The sequence below is a fragment of the Diadema antillarum genome, unplaced genomic scaffold (genome assembly GCF_040938485.1).
Source record: "Diadema antillarum isolate AM-2024a unplaced genomic scaffold, OU_Dant_1.0 scf00000098, whole genome shotgun sequence".
Taxonomy (NCBI): domain Eukaryota; kingdom Metazoa; phylum Echinodermata; class Echinoidea; order Diadematoida; family Diadematidae; genus Diadema; species Diadema antillarum.
Genome location: NW_027270987.1, coordinates 2,619,912 through 2,642,726, shown reverse-complemented (window position 1 = coordinate 2,642,726; position 22,815 = coordinate 2,619,912). Strand labels below are relative to the sequence as shown.

Genomic DNA, 22,815 nt, shown 5'->3' with positions numbered 1-22,815 from the left:
TAATGCAATCAATCAGCCTCAGCTCTAGAATTTCATATAATGAGTCTTCCTTCCTTTGTTGTACTACTTTTCACAAACTTTAATTCTGCCAGATCAAAATGTTTTTGAGGCATCGTGGGCGCATATGTAGCGGGTACTTGTTTGGAAGAGGCAGGTGCCTGTTTGGAAAGCACGCCAGCACGCTTCCACGTATGCAAATTACATGTATGTTCACTGGTGGTTACTCTCCACTCCACTGAATACATGCACTCAAGTTAATGTACAATCAATCAGAAGCGAAGTTGGACGCACGGAAGACACTTGCACTATTAGCAAAAAGCTCCTGGCTATTTACACGGTGGTATACTATCCTCCTACTAACATTGTTCTGAAATCTAGCAAACCTGTTACAATGGAGAACACATTACGGCATCTAATCCTTGTGTCTTGTTGTCTTCTTTTCGTGGGATTTATTCAAGGTAAGTCGTCGGATCTTTTAGGATTTTAGGTATAGCGAAAGTAGTCAAGGGGTATTTCTCCAGTATCAAAACCATTAACACTGCTGGAGTGAGGAGCGCGTTACCGGGTGTTGTGTTATGCCCTCCGCTGGGCCACGGCGTTGGTGAACGCTCGATGATCGCTCTGGATCCACAGTGATTACAGTTGCTAACTACTGAGTAGTTGTACGATAATCATTGCAGTTCGTGTTGCTATGCTGGAATATTATTGCATTATCGGTACATTCTCTGTTGGTCGCAGTTTTGTATCTGGGAGAAAGTATTGAGCGAATGAGGAAGAGATAGAGATATCTTTCTATCTTTATACTTTGTTTCAAACAGGCATACTTTAGGAGAACATTCTTAACTTAGCAATGAGAAAACTTATTGCAATAAGTAGAAAATTGTCTTGAAGGATTCTTGTGTTTTAGGCTGTTATGTTTTGCTTTCAATATTCACCTCGAATATGAATGATGTAAAAACAAACATGCCTAACATTTATTTCTATGCCCTAAGTTATAATTTGCCTAAATACCCTCACTTTTGATGTCATGTTCTTTTTTCACTTCCCTCTTCATGTTTTTCTTTTAAGTTGCCTTGAATACCCCCCCTTTTCTCCCATTTGAAGTAATTCCTTAATATCAGGGTAAATTGTAAGATGCTTTGGTATTCTGCTTCATCTGAATTTTTGTTTTCTGTTTATAGGTAATCCTCGGTGTTCACCCCTCTCTTTTCTCATTTCCTCTTGATCTGAAACCACGGTTTTCCTTCTCAATAGATATTGCTCGAAGGCAAGGCTTTAAAATCATAAACCATGGTTCTGACGAATTCAAGCTTGTGAATTCAAGCGTGGACATTGTACTCAAATCAGTCATGTCTGAATGCAAACCAGGAAATGATCATAAACTAATTCAAACAGGAAAAAGTCATCTGAATGATTTTCTACAAAAGATGGTAATTCTGAGCCCTGAAAGAGCAGGACAAGGGCTTTTACAAACCTGCAATTTCTCTGCTCTATTCACATTGCATTGAGGTTGCATTCCTGTTGGATGTATTGTATACAATTTGTACATTTTGTGTGGATGTGTAGTGAAGCAACAAAAATTCAATTTTCAATAACTTCTTTGGTTTTGCCTGGAGCACTGGCGTAGCCAGGGGGGGGGGGGGGGCGATGGGGGCGGTCGCCCCCCCTAAGATTTGGACCGGGGATTTGGGAGGCGGAAAAAAAAATGCGTGTATACTGTATGCATGCACATGAAGCGGGTCTCCTTTGCAACCTTTCATCAAATAAGATATTTTTTTGAATAGTTCACCCAAAGTGTGCACCAGATCGTTGAATTTCAGTTCAAAATATGCAAAATTTCTCGTGCTTGGGAGGGGGTATCCCCCTCCCAAACCCTCCCCCTCTGTGCCTCTTTCCCTAGCTAAGTACACTTTTTAGATTTACAAAAAATTCTGAATAATTCTGAGTCCACAAGACTTATATTCCGAAAACTGAAGGTTCCCTCATAAGGGGAATTTCCCCCTTTAATCGACCCTTTCCTCCCTCAGTCCCCCCCCCCCCCCATCAGTTTTTTTTTTTTTTTTTTTTTTTAGTGATTTTCCAAATGTTGATTCCATCAAATATGCGTATACGAGATATCTCAATTTCAACCTTAAAAAGATAAAAGCTCCATCGGAAGGGAAGGGTGAAGATAACACTCGCCCACGCCTTCTCCCTGCTCCCCCCCCCCCCCCCCCCCCGCCATGCAAAGAAGTAGACTGTGGCTATACCCAGATCGCTTTATTTCAATTCTAAAAACGCAAAAGCTCCGCGAGCGGGAGGGGGAATCCCCCTTCCCCTAAGCTCTAGACTTTATACATACGCACAGATGGTGCACATTCGGAATAAGAGCTAAATTCACACTTTTAACACTTCGATGAAAAAGCATTGCACCAAAAATGTGCACCAGATCGCTGAATTTCAGGTCTGAAAACGCAAAATCACCTTCGTGTGGGAGGGGATATGCCCCTATCTACACCCTCGTGCTTTTTCTGTTTTATTGCTGAACAGACAGTGTTCATGATATTCAGTGCAAGAATCAATACAAGAAGACTAGTGTATTTACATGATACCATTTTGTAGGCAAATTGTTCAATAATAATCTACACTAAAATATCCTGCTACCTTAAACAAGTGGGACTGTTTCACGTCGATAAAACGCGCAAAAACATGCATCAAATTGCACCATTTGCAACATCAAAATGCAAAAAGTTCTTACCGTGGGAGGGGGACACCCCCTCCCACACCCTCCCCAATGCCTCCCCCCTCGCTTGTTCCGCTCGCTCGGGTTCAGTCGCGTTCATGATATTCAGTGAACAGAATTAATACAAGAAGTGTGTTTAAATTATACAATTTTATAGGCAAATTGTTCAATAATAATCTACACTAAAATATACTGCTACCTTAAACAAGTGGGACTGTTTCACGTCGATAAAACGCTCAAAAACATGCATCAAATTGCACCCCCCTCCCACACCCTCCCCTCCCCCCTCGCTTGTTCCGCTCGCTCGGGTTCAGTCGCGTTCATGATATTCAGTGAACAGAATTAATACAAGAAGTGTATTTAAAATTATACCATTTTATAGGCAAATTGTTCAGTAACAATTTAATCTACACTAAAATATACTGCTACCTTAAACAAGTGGGACTGTTTCACGTCGATAAAACGCGCAAAAACATGCATCAAATTGCACCATTTGCAACATCAAAATGCAAAAAGTTCTTACCGTGGGAGGGGGACACCCCCCTCCCACACCCTCCCCTCGCCCCTCGCTCACTCCGCTCGCTCGGGTTCAGTCGCGTTCATGATATTCAGTGAACAGAATTAATACAAGAAGTGTGTTTAAATTATACAATTTTATAGGCAAATTGTTCAATAATAATCTACACTAAAATATACTGCTACCTTAAACAAGTGGGACTGTTTCACGTCGATAAAACGCGCAAAAACATGCATCAAATTGCACCATTTGCAACATCAAAATGCAAAAAGTTCTTACTGTGGGAGGGGGACACACCCTCCCCTCCCCCCTCGCTTGTTCCGCTCGCTCGGGTTCAGTCGCGTTCATGATATTCAGTGAACAGAATTGATACAAGAAGTGTATTTAAAATTATACCATTTTATAGGCAAATTGTTCAGTAACAATTTAATCTACACTAAAATATACTGCTACCTTAAGCAAGTGGGACTGTTTCACGTCGATAAAACGCGCAAAAACATGCATCAAATTGCACCATTTGCAACATCAAAATCCAAAAAGTTCTTACTGTGGGAGGGGGACACCCCCCTCCCATACCACACCCTCCCCTACCCCCTCGTTCGCTCCACTCGCTCGGGTTCAGTCGCGTTCATGATATTCAGTGAACAGAATTAATACAAGAAGTGTATCTAAATTACGCCATTTTATAAGCAAATTGTTCAATAATAATCTACATCAAAATAAACTGCTACCACAAACAAGTGGGACTGTTCGACGTCGATAAAACGCGCAAAAACATGCATCAAATTGCACCATTTACAACATCCAAATGCAAAAAGTTCTTACCGTGGGAGGGGGGACACCCCCCTCCAACACCCTCCCCCCCTCGCTCGCTCCGCTCGCTCGGGCTCGGTCGCTTCGCTCCCTCGCAGACTAACCGCCCCCCCTAAGATGAAATCCTGGCTACGCCGTTGGCCTGGAGTTACTGAGGTTGCATAATTGATGTTGTTGAGAATAATATGTTATGCCTGTTGCTGTGTCTTAAAAGCTCTATTATAAAGAGCATAATTTGGTGTGAATTACACGTATGCAGGGATGAGATGTCATTCTGAGTTGAAAAGATCACAAGATAGGGATTTCCCTGTTTGTTAAATGACATGTACAGGAGTTGGTTCAATGGAAAAAGATAATCGTTCCAGATGTAGACTTTTCCCAAGCATATTCTAACATTAATTTCAGTTTTGATATTGAAATATAGAGGCAATATATTTTTATTAAGAAAAATGATATGGAAATAAACCAAAATGTCTGTTGCTCCAGTAAAGGAATGCAGATCACGATTGTTTAAATTCATATCCGCCCTATGACAATTTTGCTGCCTATAAGACTTTCTTCAGTGCATGAACTATAGTAGGTTGATTTAAACTACTGTTTACCAATTCTTCACTTTGATTTCAGTATGTTTTTGTAGTGGACTACTATATACTGGATATTTGTATTTTCTGTGATTTGTGCTTCCTGTTCTCTGGCAATTTCAGAACTAGAATCTAGAACATTCTTGCAGAGGATTTACATTTACCTGTATTCTGGCACTAATGATGTCATTGTCATTCAAAATGATGCAGCCTCCATTCTAAAAAAGAACAAAGATATTTCATATATATCATATATGAAAAAGAGAGAGAGAAAAAAAAAGTTTGTTTTTAACTACACATGTGTTTAATGCTTGGCATCCTGTAGTTGACAAGCGGCCAGCTTAGTGTTTGAGAGTACCAAAGTAGTTGCCGCTGTATCACTTACAAATTTGGCAGAGCTCTGTCAAGCTTAATATGTCGTGGTGATGACGCCATAACAGCAGCAGCTCCTGGCCATCACAAAATTGACAGTAGGTTCAGACTTGTCATATCATGTGTGACACAGGACGTGACACACATATGTTTATCAAACCCAGAGGTATTTAAGCCAGAACCAAATAAAATTCACCTTTTATTAGACAGGGCTTTAATTGAGAACTACTATCTGCCAACCCTTTAAAGCATTTTGTGCAAGGTAGATTGTAGTTAAAAGGAGGAACTGATTATAAATTGTGGTGAAAAACATAAAAATAAGCATGAATGCATCCATTCAGACTCACCGATTCATTGAAAGTTAACCAGGAAATTTTGATATTCAGTTATGTAAGGCAATATTGTGTGGGAGTGATCACTTTGTGTGAATGCTGAATTTGTTTTCTTTTTCATAATGCCTAGTTTCTATTTGCAATGTTTGGGTCAGTGCTTTTGGGTGAAATCTAAACTTAATCCTGAACAAATAAACAATTCTGTTTCACTCATGGACTGTGACATACATTGTACATTATTGTTGTACACTGTATGCTCTTGTGTTCAGGATTCTCACAAAGTGTCCCTGTTTACTTAGGACAGTCATTGTGGCATACATGTAGAATCTGTACCCCTTCAGCTCAGTGACATTTATTTCATCATGTGTGGCAAGTACTCGGTTATACAGTGCCAGTGAGTTTGAGAACAGCAATTTGTCTGTTGTACAGATTGCTCTCTGAATTAATTTCTTAAACAAGTGGAGATTGTCAGATACTGCTGCTTTACCATATATATGCAGTCACATTGCAACCAGCAGTCATGACTTTGAATATATATATCTCTACACACTGTAAGATTTTTTTTAAATCAACAATCATTCGTATTAATATGACTGAGGTCTGTCAGTAATATCCATGATTTGTTATGCCATATGTATCTTATCACATTTGAATTAATAGTTCATTTGTTACCAGCATATTTTATTTAAAAGGAAATTATTGCTGTTCATAATGCTAGTTTACATGCTCAATAAGCACATTCTTGCCTTCTGAAAATCAATACACCTCATTCAGAATATTATAAGAGATCATTACACTCTCAATGGTCAAACCTCTCAAATAATTTACCTCAAAGGCTGCAAGTTTTAACATCTTCTCCTGCATATATAAGCAGAATAGAATTTTAACCCTTGATTTCTAACTTTGACTACTCATTTTTTAAAGGAATTTCCATGTATTTCATATTTAAACTGATCTATTCAATTTTGAAGCTGTACATTTTACAAAATACTTATAACTACACATATATCTATTTCTGTGGTAATAGTATATGTCTTTGGCACCTCATAAGTTTGTTTTTTATACTAATCATTTAGGAGTTTTTGCTAGTTGCTCATTCTTGATATATTTTTTTACACCATTAGTATTCTTGTGTATTATTTATTATTGGAAAATGTGTATTATTTGGTACTATTTGTGTATTATTTGGTACATATGTGTAATTTTATTTTAACTATGATTGTGTGTGTTTGAATATTATATGGCATTAGTTTATTGTGCAGGGCCCTTTGGTAGAGCAGTGGGTTTGGAGTGTTTGTTTTTGTTTTGTTTTTTTTGCTGAAAGGGCTATCATAGTGAATATGATGGAAGTAAATAAATCAGTAGATATGAGTTGTATTTCATGTTCATATGAACTTAACCTTGGCTCAAAATCTACAGGTTTATGTAATGGTAGTAAATGTCTAAAAGTTGCAATCTTTGAAGATTACGATGGAAAGTCCAGGATGTGTTTTTTCTCCCTTGTCTGTAATGAAAACAGTGGATGAATTTGACTCTCTCTAACACTATGAAAAACAAAATAAGATAATCAATCTAAATTGCACTTCTTAATGAGCATAAAAACAACTTTCTAAATGTGTGTTGTTTTTTTTAATTCATAGTGAAAATATAAGTGTCAATGGGACTCGTGATGTGATGACATCATCAACGCTGCCAATTTGATGTGTGATTTCTATCATTTATTTGTGGAAACATGAGAGCAAGATGAGAGTAAAAGATTAGAATAACATTTCCCCTTTTTCTTGCATTTGGGCAGTTCCAGCGTTACGGACATTACATTTCAGACAAAATTTGCAACTTCAAAAGGTCATTAAGATAACAAAATATTTTCATTCTGAACTCATACTGTGGAATCACTCACATATGAGGCTAAATCATAAACAGTGAAAATTTCAATCCATTTCACCACATCATATGGCACTTACTGCATAAAATGTTGGCCGTTACGGACATTACATTTTTTGGACATGACTTTTTGCATGCCTATACAATCATTGAAAAGTCTGTGAGTTTAAGCACATAATTAGACCAATGTAGGAATAAATTGAAAGGTAAAGAAATGTTTAAAGAAAATAAAATCAAATTTAGTGAAACAGATGGCACATGTACCTCCTATAGCCATAATTGTGGTGTTACGGACATTACATTCTAAGCGTTACGGACATTACAGATTTGTCCACTTTCATTAAGTGGCAGGAGTCACATGCAAGTATTAATATTTTTTATCCTTTTCACTTGGATGGTAATCAATACACATTGGACAATGCTACTATAGCCCTTTCAGGAGATCTTTTATTTCAGGAGTTGCCAATTTGAAGACTATTTGGTCAGTATGGACCCCTACTTTAACAATTTGTTGACTTTTCTATCATATTGGAATTTAATCAACTTATTCAATGCCTGTAATAAAGTTATGATCTATAAATAACATACAGATCAGCCTTTTGACTTTCTATTATGATATTCAAACTTTTAATTACTCAAAATGTAATTTTAAAAAAATGTTACGGACATTACACTTTTTATTCACATCTACATAGCCATCACTGAGCTTAACTCTGCGAGAATAAACAACTTTTATTCTAATCAAAACTAATGCATAATCAAAATCAAATCAAATAATGGTTCAACAAATGCTCAGTATGTATTTTTACACAATGAATGTTTAGTTTTACTTTCTTTTTTCCCCAACAGTTTGTTGAAGTACAACAGTCTTTTCCAGGGTCAGAAAAGTTTGTTTTGGAGAATATTGTTTACTCTGCTTCCAAATCAATCACCTTGGAAGCAAGAAAGGTGTTCTTGACCAATTGTTGGAGAGGGTCTAATACTAATGATTCCATCCTGTTCTAAAAATGGCTCTCCTTCACTACACTCAAAGAAATATTCATGGATCCTTGTCTTTTCAGAAATTTCATAATCGATGGACTATCCTCATTACATAAAGTCCAACCTCAGTTATCCAGCAATCACTTTTCTGGATTGCTCTTATATCCAGATATGGACTGGCACATAATTATTATTTTTTTGTATAATTCGGTGCAAAATATGAATAGTACATATCACTTTTTTATTCTTTACAAGGTAATTGTGATTCAGGACATAAATGTTAATCGCTATGGTACAACATTATACATTGTATTTCGAACAACCAAAATACTGTTGCTAAAAGGAATAATGAGGAAGTGTATTTCATTCACATTCCATTTGATTTCCACATTATTGAATAATAAAACATGAAATTTTCATGTAAATTATAAGATTGAATAGTCAATAAATAATATCCTACACAATTTGCTTACAAGTGTCATGCGTGAGCATATCTCCCTTATCCAGCAATATCATTTTATCCCGATGGCTACCGTTCACGACATGGTTAGAACTTGAGGTTGGACTGTATTTCCATAACAGACAAGTCAGACCTAGATTAACCATAGATGTACATTGTGTAAAAGGCCTTGTCCAGAGATGTTTTTGACTGTTTCTCTTCTTTAACAATGTTTTAACATACATTCTTGCCATCATAGTATAATTACTCAACTTGATGCTGTCGCTGTCAAAAGATAGCTTGCATCCATGTACACGTATTTCATGGGAGAAATAAGTAGACATAAGAAATAAGATTGTAGAGGGATGCAGATTAGTCAAAACCTTGTTGAAACACTGCACTTGTTGCTGAGTAAAGTCCCAAATCAATTTTCAGCAAGGGCTAGGGCATTCATTGTGACAGATATCAATATTGTAGGGTAGAATCCAAGCTATTCCTAATAATCATATGTAGCTAATACTTTTGCCACAAATGTGTAATGTCCGTAACGCATTGGTTATGTAATGTCCGTAACGCTTTTTAAAAGGAATTATGCAGGTTCCTGAAAAACTGTGTGGATATGTTGTGTGATATCACATTTTAGCTTTGCATTTGAATTTAGAACAAAATTAGACCAAAACACAGTGTGTTACAAGAACTTTTACATCTAAAACGTTACGGACATTACGCTTTGAAAGAGGTGGAAATTCAAAAAATTGAAATGCTCATCTTTTAAGAAAGAATTATTTTCTTTCGATACCAAGGAGGATGATGTAAAAATGAGTCATCAGCTTTATCATAGCATAAAAATGTTTGCCTGAAAGTCATTTTATAGGGAAAATTTCTACTTCAGAAGAATTACATGCAAATTATACTGAATTTTTCTGCAATGTCTTAGAAAAAACACACAATTTCAATACCTAAAAAATTACATTTTTTCCAAAATGTACCAAATTTTTTCGTCATATCAGTTTGATATGACCCTTCCTGAATACTTTCCAGGGTAAAACAAAGTTGTTTCTTGATTTTCATTTTTCCACCCTCGGGTAACATTTTTCACGGAATTGCCCATTTGAAGTAATTCCCTGATACCAACGTAAATTGTAAGATGCTTCAAATGGTATTCTGCTTTGACCATTTGAATTTTTGTTTTCAGCAAAGGGTAATCATCAGAGTTCACTCTTGTCTTTTCTCAGTCCCTCTTACTATGTTTTCCCTCTCTGTAGATATTGTTCAAAGGCAAAACTTTAAAATCACTAATCCATGGTTGTGAATTCAAGCATGGGCATTGTATTCAAATCAGTCATGTCTGAATGCAAACCAGGAAATAATCATAATATAGTAATTCAAACAGAAAATAGTCATCTGAATGATTTTCTACAAAAGATTGTAATTCTGAGCCCTGAAAGTGCATGGCAAGTTCTTTTATAAGCTGCTTCTCTCTACCCTATTCAAACACCGTAATCCCATTAGATGTATTGTACAGTATAACTTTTGTGTGGATGTGCAATGAAGCAGCAAAAATTAATGTATCAATAATATAATATACAGTATGTATATATACAGTACATTTTTTTTTCCTGTAGTCACTGAGGTCCCATTTATAATTGATGTCTTGAGAATATTATGGCAATTGGTAATTACACCTATTGCTATGATGTGCAATATCTCTTCAATCCATTAGTGTGTGCACATATCATTACCTTCAAAATTGTTGATGATATAAAATGTAGGGTTTGTGGAATATACATTGTACACATGCTATCAGTTGGGGAAAGTGTGATGAGTGTATCAAGAGCAGATAAAATGAGGACATGAGAAGAATGGTAAGGTGTGAATTTGAAGCCAACTTTGGAACCAAGGGTCTCAGCAATAATGTATTTAAAGTCATTTTGGGGAAAGCAGGATTTAGAGACTTTGGTAATAACAGGAAGCATATGACGGTGGCAAAGAGGAATATGGGACAGATCAGGTGTCATGGTTGTACATTCTGCATAGATGGGTGAGGGAAGGGATGTTTGCTTTACAGACTTTAATGCTGAACCTTGGCAAAGAAGACTAACATATTACCTTCTGAAGTCATAGAAGTGGCGTTCTGAGAGAGAAAAATATGATACATTGTATATACATTGAATACCACCTCTGAGTTTGCAAATTTACTGCACCTCCGCAAATACAGTGAGACCCCAAAAAGTGAGTTTGCAATTTTACTGTACCACAGCAAATACAGTGAGACCCAAAAAGGTGACATGATTGTTTTGAATGCTAATTTTTGCAATTGATTATTGCTAAAGTACAATATATTGAGTAATGTAAATTATGTTAGAGTTTGTAGTTATGTTGAATGATGTAAGATTACTCATATGTTGTGGTATGGTTATGAAACAATGTTATGGCACTTAGAAACTTTGTATTTAATGTGGTGAAAAATGTTAATAATTATTATCATTATTAATCATCAGCGGTAGTCTTGTCATACCATTGTCATACACTGCTTTGCATTATAGGTGATTTTCCTGTGATATAACTTCCTAACCCAAGGAGGTACTGAGCAAGGGGGTGCTCACCTTGTACCTCCTTGCCTAAAGTGATGTGCAGAAGAATATCAACAGGAGGTACTGTAAAATGAGGAATGCTCGTGTGTATTTTAATTTCGTGAATTTTGCAAGAGCCAAATTACATGAAATGAAAATGCATGCAAAAGTTCTTAGCTACACTACAGTGTACATGCATTGCATGTTAGAGGCAACTCACAAAAATTTCATCCTGTGAAAAAGGCCGTCAGCTCCGATTCGTGAAAATTTCATGCCGCTAAAATATCGTGTTTTACAGTAGCATGACTCTGTCTTGATACATCAGTGATGTTTGAGAGCCCATTCTCATCTAGACTTTCCTTATTTTTCAAGTGTGAATCAGGGGTCACATCCCACTGTGACAAATACAGTTTGCATTAGAACTGTAATCTGTTCCAAGCCCGCATTACGCTAGGTCCAACAGCATATTCTGTCAGGTTCATTATGGTGCTGAGCCTTTATTACACCATGGTGCTTCCTATTCAACACACACTATTTCCTGTGGTATGACTTCACAGTTTGTGCTTAGCACTGGTCAGGAGGAAGTGATGTAATGTACAATGTAGATATCAATGCACAGTCAAATTTACATTGAGTCATAATAGCAAATTTGCATGAAAGTGTAGTTGAAAGTTCATACTGGAATATCACAGTATAGATGCATATATGTTTCATAAGAAGAGACAAGTTACAAACTTTATGAAGTTACCAATTTTGATAGGTTAATTCCTTTGTTCCTGTGACGATTGCTTCCATGGAATATCTGCATGATAAGCCAAATCTAAAACTTTTTTAGTGACAAAATTTTATGCAGTTGATGCTACTGGCACTGTGCTACTGAATTAGAATGCAAAGATAATGTCTTCTGTCTGTTAGCTCTTACTATGTTTCATATGCTTATTAGCATGTACACAGTGGAGTGCTTTCATATATCCAATTGACTACAGATATATGTGGATACAAATTGTAAATGAATGAAGATTACCTAATTAATAACCCTAGTTAGTAGAGTCCTCTATTGTTTTACCATGGCCTTCCTGTTGGACTGAGGTATGTTACTACAACAGATTGGGCTTGGCAATCTACATACCACTATATACATTGTGGGTCAAGTTTACGATTACAAAGCAATTCAATACAGATTGCATAAGAGGACAGCTGACATTAAAATTACTGAAAAAAAAAGAAAAAGAAAAGAAATGTACACTAAGAATCATATACTTGGCTTTTGATACTGTATGTATAATTTTTACAATTAGGGACCCATAATTACATTCATCAAAATGGTAACATCTGTCTTAGACTTCAGATATTTTCACACTGTTTGAGCAGGCTTCAATGAGCAAAGAAATCATGTGCATTGTAAACTATGGCCTGCATGGGACGGGCTGATTTTGCTATTCAACACGTATTTCCCATAGACAACTGGCCAAGTATACTGGAGACTAGTCTTCATCTAAATATGATTTGCACCTCAAATGCCCAAACCGTAGCCTGTCTAGTGGATGGATAGAAATTATTTTATGTGGTAGCATAACATTTAATTAGTTGACGAGGTTAGCAGAGCATATTTCTTTCATAGATGTTAATTCACTTAAATATAATCTCATCAGCCTGTCATGTGTTATATAGTGGCCTCAACATGGAGAGATCCTGTTTATGATGTCTCTACACCCATCGTGATAGATATGTCATAAATTGACAAACCATTCATATTCATAAGATAAATGCAGGTGTATTAATAGTTAGTTCAAATTGAGTCCTTGATTTGTCATTGGATGTTTCCTCTGAAAATATGAATTATTCCAGATATATATCCAGGATTTTTGGCCGTCATGGAAAAGTATTTTTGCACATAGATTGCTATCATTTTTTTTGTGTGTGTGAGTGTTTAACACATGGGGATTGTGATCAGATGACTTATTTCAGTACGATTAAGATCATGTTTACTCAACTCATGGATGGCATAGACAGATGATTTCAGAGCATTTTAAGATTTACATTGTGCTTTTTTTTCATCATAATTCATAATATCATGATTTTATATTGGTAAGTTGTGTTACAAATTGAGTAGAATGCAGTGTAACTTTGTTTAAAAGAAAACACACAAAATTTTGCAAAATCTTTTAAAAGGGCTCAACTATTACTCTTTTGTTTTTCTGCATACCATTTCATTTCTTTCAGACTGCGATGCCCAGTGTCAACAAGCAGACTTTGTAGACTGGGATCCGGTAAGAAACGAATCAGCTTACATCAGGGACCCCAACAGTCTCAACGACATTGAAAATGGCCGGCCTTTGGGATTCAAGCATGCGACCTTGGAGTATGTTGACAACCACGAGGATCCAATAAGCCCATGTGTGACCATTACGGGTTGCCATGACAGAAGGGTGGAAATTATGGTACGGAATTAACAAAATATTGGCAGCTTTTTCTCAGAATTCATTATCTAATCAAATTTTCTCTGCTGCAAAAGTCTCGCTCATGTTTGAATAATTAGCTTGTGGCATTTTGTTTTGTAGGCCTATACACAAATTATTTAAACTACCAAGTGTACCGTGAGAGTGTGTACTGAGCCATTCCACACCATTTTCAAGCTGGTTTTATAAAGCGAGTAAAATGATGTTCACAGAACGGTAGAAATTTTGTCAATTTTGTCGATGTCAGATTAAAATCTACTTATTAAAAATGGAGACATTTTAAAGTATCACATTTTTGTGTGTGTGTTTTGATCCTTGCTAGAGCAACAATCACCCTTTCCCCCTCTGAGATGCTATTGCTAGGTTATTGCAAACAGCAAATTTGATGTAGGCCTATTGGAAAAAAAGTTTTTATGCCTCCGCCACGAAGTGGTGCCGGAGGCATTATGTTTTCGGGTTGTCCGTCCGTCCGTCCTTCCGTCCGTCCGTCCTTCCGTCCGTCCGTCCTTCCGTCCGTCCGTCCGTCCGTCCGTCCTTCCGTCCGTCCGTAATGAATTTTGTGGACAAGGTAACTATCAAAACCTGTTGAGGTATCCTAATGAAACTTGGCATGTATGTGTATTAGGGGGTGAAGTTGTGCCTATCAACTTTTGGGTGCACATGCTCAAGGTCAAAGGTCAAAAGGTCAAGGTCAAATACATAAAATTTCACTATTTCCTTCATATCTACTGAATGCCTGAAGATATTTTCTTGAAACTTAGTGTATACATGTATTACCCAATTAAGATTCTCTGGTGAAAGTTTGGGTCATGAGGTCAAAGGTCAAAGGTCAAAAGGTCAGGGTCAAATACATCAAATTTCACTATTTCCACCATATCTATTGAATGCCTAAAGATATTTTCTTGAAACTTAGTGTATACATGTATTACCCAATTGATATTCTCTGGTAAAGTTTGGGTCATGAGGTCAAAGGTCAAAGGTCAAAAGGTAAGGGTCAAATACATAAAATTTCACTATTTCCACCATATCTATTGAACGTCTGAAGATATTTTCTTGAAACTTAGTGTATACATGTATTACCCAATTAAGATTCTCTGGTGAAAGTTTGGGTCATGAGGTCAAAGGTCAAAGGTCAAAAGGTCAAGTAGAAATATTAAAACTTCTTTTTTTTTCTCCGTACCTTGGAAAATTGTTCAAGGTATCTTCATGGAACATAGTATATACATGTACTGACTGGAAGTGATTATCTAGAGAATGAAGAGTTCATCGGGTCAAAGGTCAGGGGTCAAAGGTCAAGTGCAACACTTCAAAATTTTACTATTTCCCTCATATTTATGCAATGCCAGCAGGGTTTTTTTTTTTTTTTACACTTGGTGTATGCATGTGTAACCTAATAGACATTCTCTGGAAAAATTTTTTTTCTTCTTTTTTTGCCTCAAAGGTCAAAAGGTCAAAGATCAAGTGAAAGTGCTGAATTAACTTTTTCCTCCATATCTCGGAAGTGGCTAAAGTTATCTTGAAACTTAGTACATATTATTCATGTTCTACCTGAAAGTGATTATCTTTTGAATTTTAGGGTCAAGGGCCAGATGAAAATGGTAACAATTTACTATTCAATTCAGAAATTGCACGTTTTCTCCACACCTGTACCTTGAAAATTACTCAATGCCTAAATGTATGAATGGGGCAAAGTCAAGTTAAAGTCCTTAAATCCCTAGATACATGCTCTCCTATTCATCCAATTAAACCTAGGTCAAGGAAGGTGAACATTCAACACATTTGTGACAAACTTGTCATTTCAATATTTTGCCAATTTTGTGAAAATGTAATCACACATTGTCCACATGTACTATCTAGACCTATTGGGAAAATCATGCATTATGGCGGAGGCATACCAGTCGCCAGAGCGACATTTCTAGTTCTGTATGATTCCAAGTGGGAAATTTACCAAAAAGATAACATTGATAAAAACTTGTGTGTAGGTCAAAGGGAGGTAGGTCAGGTGCCCTACTGTAGATACCAAGCAGGTAATGAAAATAGCTGCAATGAGATGCAGGTACTGGGAAGTCCAGTAGAATGTATTATGAATAAATAGATATTTGTACTGTAAAAGCTTATTCTCAAAGTCAATTTCCAGTTTATACAGTGCACTCCTGTTAAACCGAACGCGGATATCAAATTAAGATTCTTGTTACAATGAAGTAAGAATTATGATCTTCAAATTATCATTTATATGTCTTCATATACTTTAACAAAATTTCAATATAATGAAAGAAAACTGCTGGTCCCAAGGATTTTGTTTATTACAGTAATGCACTGTCATTTAAGAATGTTAACGTGCATGCATACTCTCTAAAAAAATTGAGTGAAAATATTCACTCTTAAAGGAGTGAATACAAAAAAGAGTGAAATTAGAGTGAAATTGGAGTGAATTTTGAGTGAAAATGTTCATTTTCATTCGTTTTAGAGTGACCTCAGGGATCACTCCAAAATCTTCGAGTGATCCCTGAGGTCACTCCAAAATGAGTGAAAATGAACATTTTCACTCAAAATTCACTCCAATTTCACTCCAATTTCACTCTTTTTTGTATTCACTCCTTTAAGAGTGAATATTTTCACTCAATTTTTTTAGAGAGTATGTTGTGCGATAGATTTCATTTTCAAACACTCTGATTACCCGGCATTGCCTACTTAGTTTTTCACCAACTCTTCTGTTTCACTACTCTCTATTTTACAGTAATAGTCCTTGGTTCTATTTGTGTTTCTAAAGTGCTTGTGTATTTTTCTGCATCAATTTTAAGATATATATTCATATCTATGTACATTTTGTAAGAGATGTGAAATAGAATTACTTAAATGTTCCTGTTGTGTGCATTACAGGTGCAGACTGATCCTACGGCAATGATATGGTAAGCCACAAATGAGTCTTTTCTTTATCAAATTCTCAAATACTGTAGGGCATATATCATATTTGTTGTAAGTATGATGATTTGGAAACTGGGACTTCTAATACAATTTCTGTGAGTGATTGAATTCACATTGTCATTGACCGTTACAGAATAAGAGAGAATTGTCTTCAAATTTCAAGAAAAAAAGTGAGTGATTCCCCAGGTAGAAGAAGATACACAATAGAGTACGTTATTGGAGCCAATATGTTTACTGCTGGTGTACTTTGAATTGTTGATTTCATGAATATCATATTAACTTGCAAAATTAACAATAATAAAGACAATGCAAATTATACTGTGTGAATAGTATTTCCCCGATAAGTCTTTTAAGTATTTTTGTCTCAGTGTCACTTTATGTTAAGAAATCAATACCAAAAGAATGTCAAAAGACCCGTGGCTTATTTTAGGAAATTAGATTATCTTTGTGGCATTCATTCTCTAGAGAAAAATAAAAGGCAAAAATTTAATTAAATTTTAATGAAAATATACCTTTCATATGAATAGTTGAATAAAAGTGTTCGTACAAGTGTGTACTGTAGAAAGATGAGTTCATCAAAAACAGGGGAACAAATTCCTAATCAATCAAATAAGGGGGCACTGTGGCATAGTGGATAAGACTCCTGACTCCTAATCGCAGGACCCAAGTTTGATTCCCACCAAGTACTTACATGTAAATCCTTGGACAAGATGTTTTTACCTGCCACGTCCCTCTCGACCCAGGTGTTTATAAATGGGTACCTGGCAGTGCTAGGGTAATGGTAATGGCAGGGCCCTCTGGTAGGACAGTGGCAACACTGAAGAGGCTACCCTGGATATAGAAGACATTATTATTATTGTTATTATTATGGTGAGAACATCATAGTGACAGTGGGTGGAGCAGATGTGTTTTTTTTTTTAATGAATTCAGGTTTGACCATTTTTTGTCTCTTCCTGTGATGAACTTATCCAGGGGCATGTATCAACTATAAAAATCAAGCAAGGGCCTAAAAACTAGTTCCAGTTTATTATGATGTTCAAGTCTAGACTGTCTGTCCTTGATGAAGTCTTTCCTATTTTGTCAAGGAGTCCCATCATTTTTCATTGATAACCCACTTCTCTCCAGCCAAGCCGTCTCTGTCACGTTTCAATCCACTCACATCACTGAGCTGCACACTTGACTCACACACATCCTGTTTCCAAGTAGAAGATTGAGCCAACAGTTGGCGGTAGTCTGCAAACTGCAGATGTGATTTCCATTCACAAGTAGGCCCTCTATATCAAAACATGACACTCTTTTGTTATATTTTACAAAATGCACCTCCCAGACATACTTCAATTTGTTTTTGCCAAACCGCGCCATCTCAAATGTTGCACTTGAGTGTCTTATGTCCTTCATGCATGATATTGAAGCAATGCAACTAGTGTCTCACCATTTGCTCTCTTCATATCTTACTTTGTTTGAAATTCATAACCAACTTTCAATTCAAATCACATTTTTATCCCCAATATCACATATTCCCCTATACAATTAGAGGAAATCCATGTTATTAAAAAATATTTAAATATACATACATGAAAATATTCATTTAAAATCATTGAATGATTAGAGAGGTTGGCCCAAGTAAAAGACAAGCTGGTAGAGATGTATAGGCCGTTCAATAAATTGGATTTACGAATGACAAATTGTAAAGTAATTCACACACACTTGTAGGCACACACAGACACTCTAGGAAACAAAGATTGGGAGAGGACAAACATAAAGACACTGGAAAGGAGCAGATAGAGAGAGAAAGGAAGGATGGAAGGAAGGAAGGAATTAATTATGTTCAGAAAAAAGTCCAGCCAGAACTAAAGGGATGGCTGGGTAGAGTTAAAAGAAGTTTAGTTTTGCAAAAGAGATGCAGAAATATGGCACTGTTACAGTCCCTCATCATTGGATGTGATCTTGATTCTTGATTAGACTGTAGTTATTTCATGGCATTTGTTTCCTCTTCTCAGTGTCACGGATGTCTCCACCGATGTGGCATCTAGAACCACAGTATGCCAAGAGGTAAGGAGAAAGCATATATGTTTTCCACTGCTACAGTATAGTTACTTCAGCATTCTTGTAATCAGTTTGTACAGAGCCATTTGTTAACACGTTACTGAGTGCGTTACTGAGCATTCAGACCCCCGAGCAAGTCTCTTCACTGACCACTATCTGCCAATGACGTCCCATGGAGCAGCTGCATCACAAAGAACGTGACGTGTCACTCAAACAGCCAATTCAAGAAATTCTTACAAGCAAGAGCATCTGTGTTTATGCCTGCACAATGCCAGAAGTGATTGCAAAATCAAGCCAAGCCCCACTTCCCTACATAAAGAGGTCAGACTGTTTACACTGGAAATGCGCACCTAGGTTAAAGGGATCGTATAGTTTTGGTTGACACCTAACTTCAGATTTCTAACATTTTTGGGCGAGATAAAGAGAAACCTCTTCTGAAATATGAAAAAGCATGCATTTCCAAGAGGCATACAATGTTTAGTTGATTGAAATTGGTTTTGAAATGGCTGAGATACCCAAAGTAGTGTTATCCTAATAAATTGTGGATCCCACCTTTTATTACGATACCTTAGTTTACTTTGTTTTTGGAATTCTCATCCAATCCAAACCGATTTTCATAAAGTAAACTTTGAATTCCTATTAGAATGGTATGTCCTGTACTATTTCATGAGTGGTTTCTTGGTGTCTTGCAAAAAGTTAAAAGCCAATTAATCCTCCTCTCCAGCAATACTATACCATCCCTTGAAAGTAAAACTTGACTGGAAAACAGCACCTCTTCACTGTGATTTGTCAAACATGATCAAACTATCAAGTTTGGGAGAAAGCTTTTGTGATTGAAGTTTCCTACCAGACATACAAAAATTACCTAATGAGCATATTTCTTTTTTCCTCTCAAAGTCTAAAAAGCAGTTCTTTATAAAGTCTGAAACCCTTCTTGCCTGGAACCTCAACTTCTTGCAGAAACCTAATCTTCTCAGCCATTCGTTTCATCTCTTACATGATTTATGTTTGTCATGTCAAAGTTATGTGTTTTTTATCAAGCTCAATGATTTTTGCCTAAACTTTACAGTGTACCTGGTATAGTCTTAGATCCAGTCTGTTGATACTTTTTTCACCTTAGTCAGCTAGGCCAATATTCAACCTTTGATGTCTGTCTACAAGGCACAGGCTAGTATTTATATTTGTATTCGTATTCAACTGAACCTTAAAAGGATGGTATACAATGTAGTTTTGGATGAGATAGGAAACTCAGGTTTAACTTTTTACTAGATAATTAGAAACTTCTCATATGAATTATGAAAGAGCATTCAATTCTAAGCGGAATTAATTGTTTACTGGATAAAAATCTGATGAGATATAAAAAAAAAACAGACAAAGTAAAACAAAGTGGTTTTGATAAAAGATGGGACCCATCTTTTATGAGGACCTCTTCATTTTTGGATATCTCAGCCATTTTAAAACCAGTTTTGGTCAAATACTCTTTTAATTCCTCTTAGAATTGTATGTTCTTTAATATTTCATGTAAGTGGAAGTTTCTAATTATCTCAGAAATAATTGGAACCTGAATTTCCATCTTTATTTGTGATTCCATGCTTTATTTGTGACTTTAAGTGATATGAGATGATCTAAGTATTATATTCTAGATAGCATGAGTTGCAAACATCTTGAAGACAGACTATAATCAGCTTTTGGCACTCCGGCCATGTTCTTTTAAAAACCGTTTCACTATCTGCCATTTCCAGCAAATCTACAAGTGTGGACAGTGCCCGTCTGACACTGTGACGTACCAGTTCACGTGCCAAGGTCAGAGCTGTGACCAGAGCGATGTGGAGTTCTGGTTCCGATTTGTTGTCAGTGAGGACCCAGGTTAGCACTTAAATTTTTCTTCTTTAGCTGTAAGAGCAGTACTTCAATGATTATGGAAAGATATACTTGTTTTGTTTCACTGATTTCTATAAGTATGATTTCTGTTCATTTTCAGCACATTTTGTGACCATGCATCACAAAAACAAACAAAAAGTTGCACCCCTTGATTTTACATGAGGACTAAAAAAAGGTGAAATGGGTCAACCAAGTCAATCTGAAGTTTTTCAAATTTTCTGAAAGAACTATTCTTCTCCATTATTCCTATGTTTTGGATCATAAAATGAATGGAAAAGGGTGTTTTCAACAGTTTTATACAACCCTTTTGTTGTAAAATAGTGAGATACATTATGTCTTGGAGGCCACTTTTCACTTCTTGAAAATCCTTACACACTCCTCACTTTCACCTCTAATAGCTTTTGAAAGAATAATGCTTCTGCTTTGAAATTTGGCAGTAGTATAATTATGTTAATTGAGCATGCTTAATTTCAGCTAAATCTGATGATCCCTTTATTGTTGTTACTCCAGTGGGTTACATCCTGTTTTTTGTCCCATTCATCGCCAGCTAGGGCGGTTTGGTAAAGATTAAGCACTGAATAGACCCTGTAATTCAGAGCATCATGACAACATCCAATTTGACTTCAGTATCAAAGGTTACTCAATATCTGATTTGGCTCAAATTAACATGCATGATTGAAATGAGTTGTTAAGTATTTCTTGTGATGTAGGTGCGGTATGGTAACATAGAATTTTATCTACAAGGATACTGTATGAATTCAATGTTGCATTAGTGCATAGTATTCTTCTAATACTTTCTTTGCTTTCACTCATTTCATTCTGTTGTTGTTCTATTTTATGCAGCGGTTCTTGACCCAGAGCTATGGTGTGATGGCCGTGACATTGACCAGTATCCACTCAGTCTGATCAGCAATGTCCCCGTACCAGTACCCCCAAGGACCACACCTTCACCTGGGCGTGGCTCATCCCTGGTGTCATCTCTCCTGGGTGCAATCCTAGCTCCCCTCCTCATCCTGCTCGCACTCCATTAGGTTAACCCCACAGGCATCGACCAGTACTAGCTTAGTCTGATCAGCAATGTCCACGTACGAGTGGACTTAAGGACCACACCCTCGCCAGGGCCTCACCCTGGCGCCCCTTCTTATCCTGTTAGCTCCCCATTAGGTTTACCCCACTGATGTTAACTAGTACCCACTCATTCTGATCAACAATGTCCCCATACCAATGATCAGGAGGACCACTCCCTCAGCTGGGTATCATCTCCCTTGGGCGCCATCCTGGGTTCTCCCCTCTCCCCCCTTATCCTCTTTGCACTCCATTAGGTTAACCCTACAGATGTCAACCAGTACCCACCATTACCAAAAGTCTACACGCGAACGGTGACAAACAGATAATGAGCTATGACGTAGATCCGTCATTTGCATACCACCAATCACAGTGCGTTGAGCGTTAAAGAATAATACATATTCATGATGCAATCACGCGCCGCAAATGCTACGTTGAGCTAATGTATTAATGAAATCTAAATAGTAACAAAGACGCGCGCACCTATTGTCACGTCACGACTTTGCATACGCGCTACGTCACGATCACGCATTGACCCGATGCGACCTCGTAAGGCCAGTGACATTTAGCCAATCAGCGTAGCGTATTCAAGTGAGAAGCACGCAGGGACACGCCATTGCTTTAGTGTATGAACATATTGGTGGGTTACTCACTCGGGGCTAAACTGACATGGCTTATGAATATTGAAACGGTACCGATGGTGAAGTTTCATGAAATTCCTCCAAACTCAGTATAAATACACGTGAGTATTTGCTGCAACTCGCTAGGCAGGTGCATTGTACAAAAACAAGAGGCATGGCAGTAAAATAACCCTTCCAAAATGGCCTTCAGGCTCACAGTTGGCACGTTGCGCCGTCAATGTAAAATTGCGTGTTATCGTAGAGCTGATTGCGTTTGAGTGGAAAATGACACCAAATTTTCAACTCGAAAGGTACCGATGAGAAATTTTCACAAAACTCTACAAATGAGGTATGTAGAGCAAGCTTGAAATCTAGATTTTCATAAAAACCAGGTGCATTTAAGCAGAAAGACATATTCTGGGAGGTATGAGTTTGTAAAGTCGTGAGTCCGTGTAAAAGTCCTATACCTGATTGTGCGCTCTGCGCAGTGCATTTAAAAACGCTCGTTTCCTATGGAGGATGTCACCGCACTTTTTGTAATGCTCAGTCTGATCAGCAATGTCCACATACCAGTGGACACAAGGACCACACCTTCACCTGGGCGT

The 22,815-nt window shown here is 37.0% G+C and overlaps 1 protein-coding gene across 1 annotated transcript; it reads left to right on the top strand.

Moving 5' to 3' along the window:
- Positions 1 to 340: 340 nt before the first annotated feature.
- LOC139718638 (uncharacterized) lies at positions 341 to 22,243 on the top strand. The gene is made up of 6 exons (XM_071630099.1): positions 341 to 458; positions 13,438 to 13,655; positions 16,554 to 16,582; positions 18,599 to 18,650; positions 20,387 to 20,510; positions 21,369 to 22,243. Exons 1-6 carry the CDS (start codon positions 392 to 394, stop codon positions 21,554 to 21,556), a joined length of 678 nt encoding a protein of 225 aa, XP_071486200.1. The 5' UTR covers positions 341 to 391; the 3' UTR covers positions 21,557 to 22,243.
- The last annotated feature ends 572 nt before the right edge of the window (positions 22,244 to 22,815 follow it).

Coding starts and splice junctions, on each gene's coding strand:
- LOC139718638 (XM_071630099.1), top strand. CDS start 392: ATGGAGAACACATTACGGCATCTAATCCTTGTGTCTTGTTGTCTTCTT. Junction 459..13,437: donor TTTCGTGGGATTTATTCAAG/GTAAGTCGTCGG, acceptor CATTTCTTTCAG/ACTGCGATGCCCAGTGTCAA. Junction 16,583..18,598: donor GATCCTACGGCAATGATATG/GTAAGCCACAAA, acceptor TCCTCTTCTCAG/TGTCACGGATGTCTCCACCG.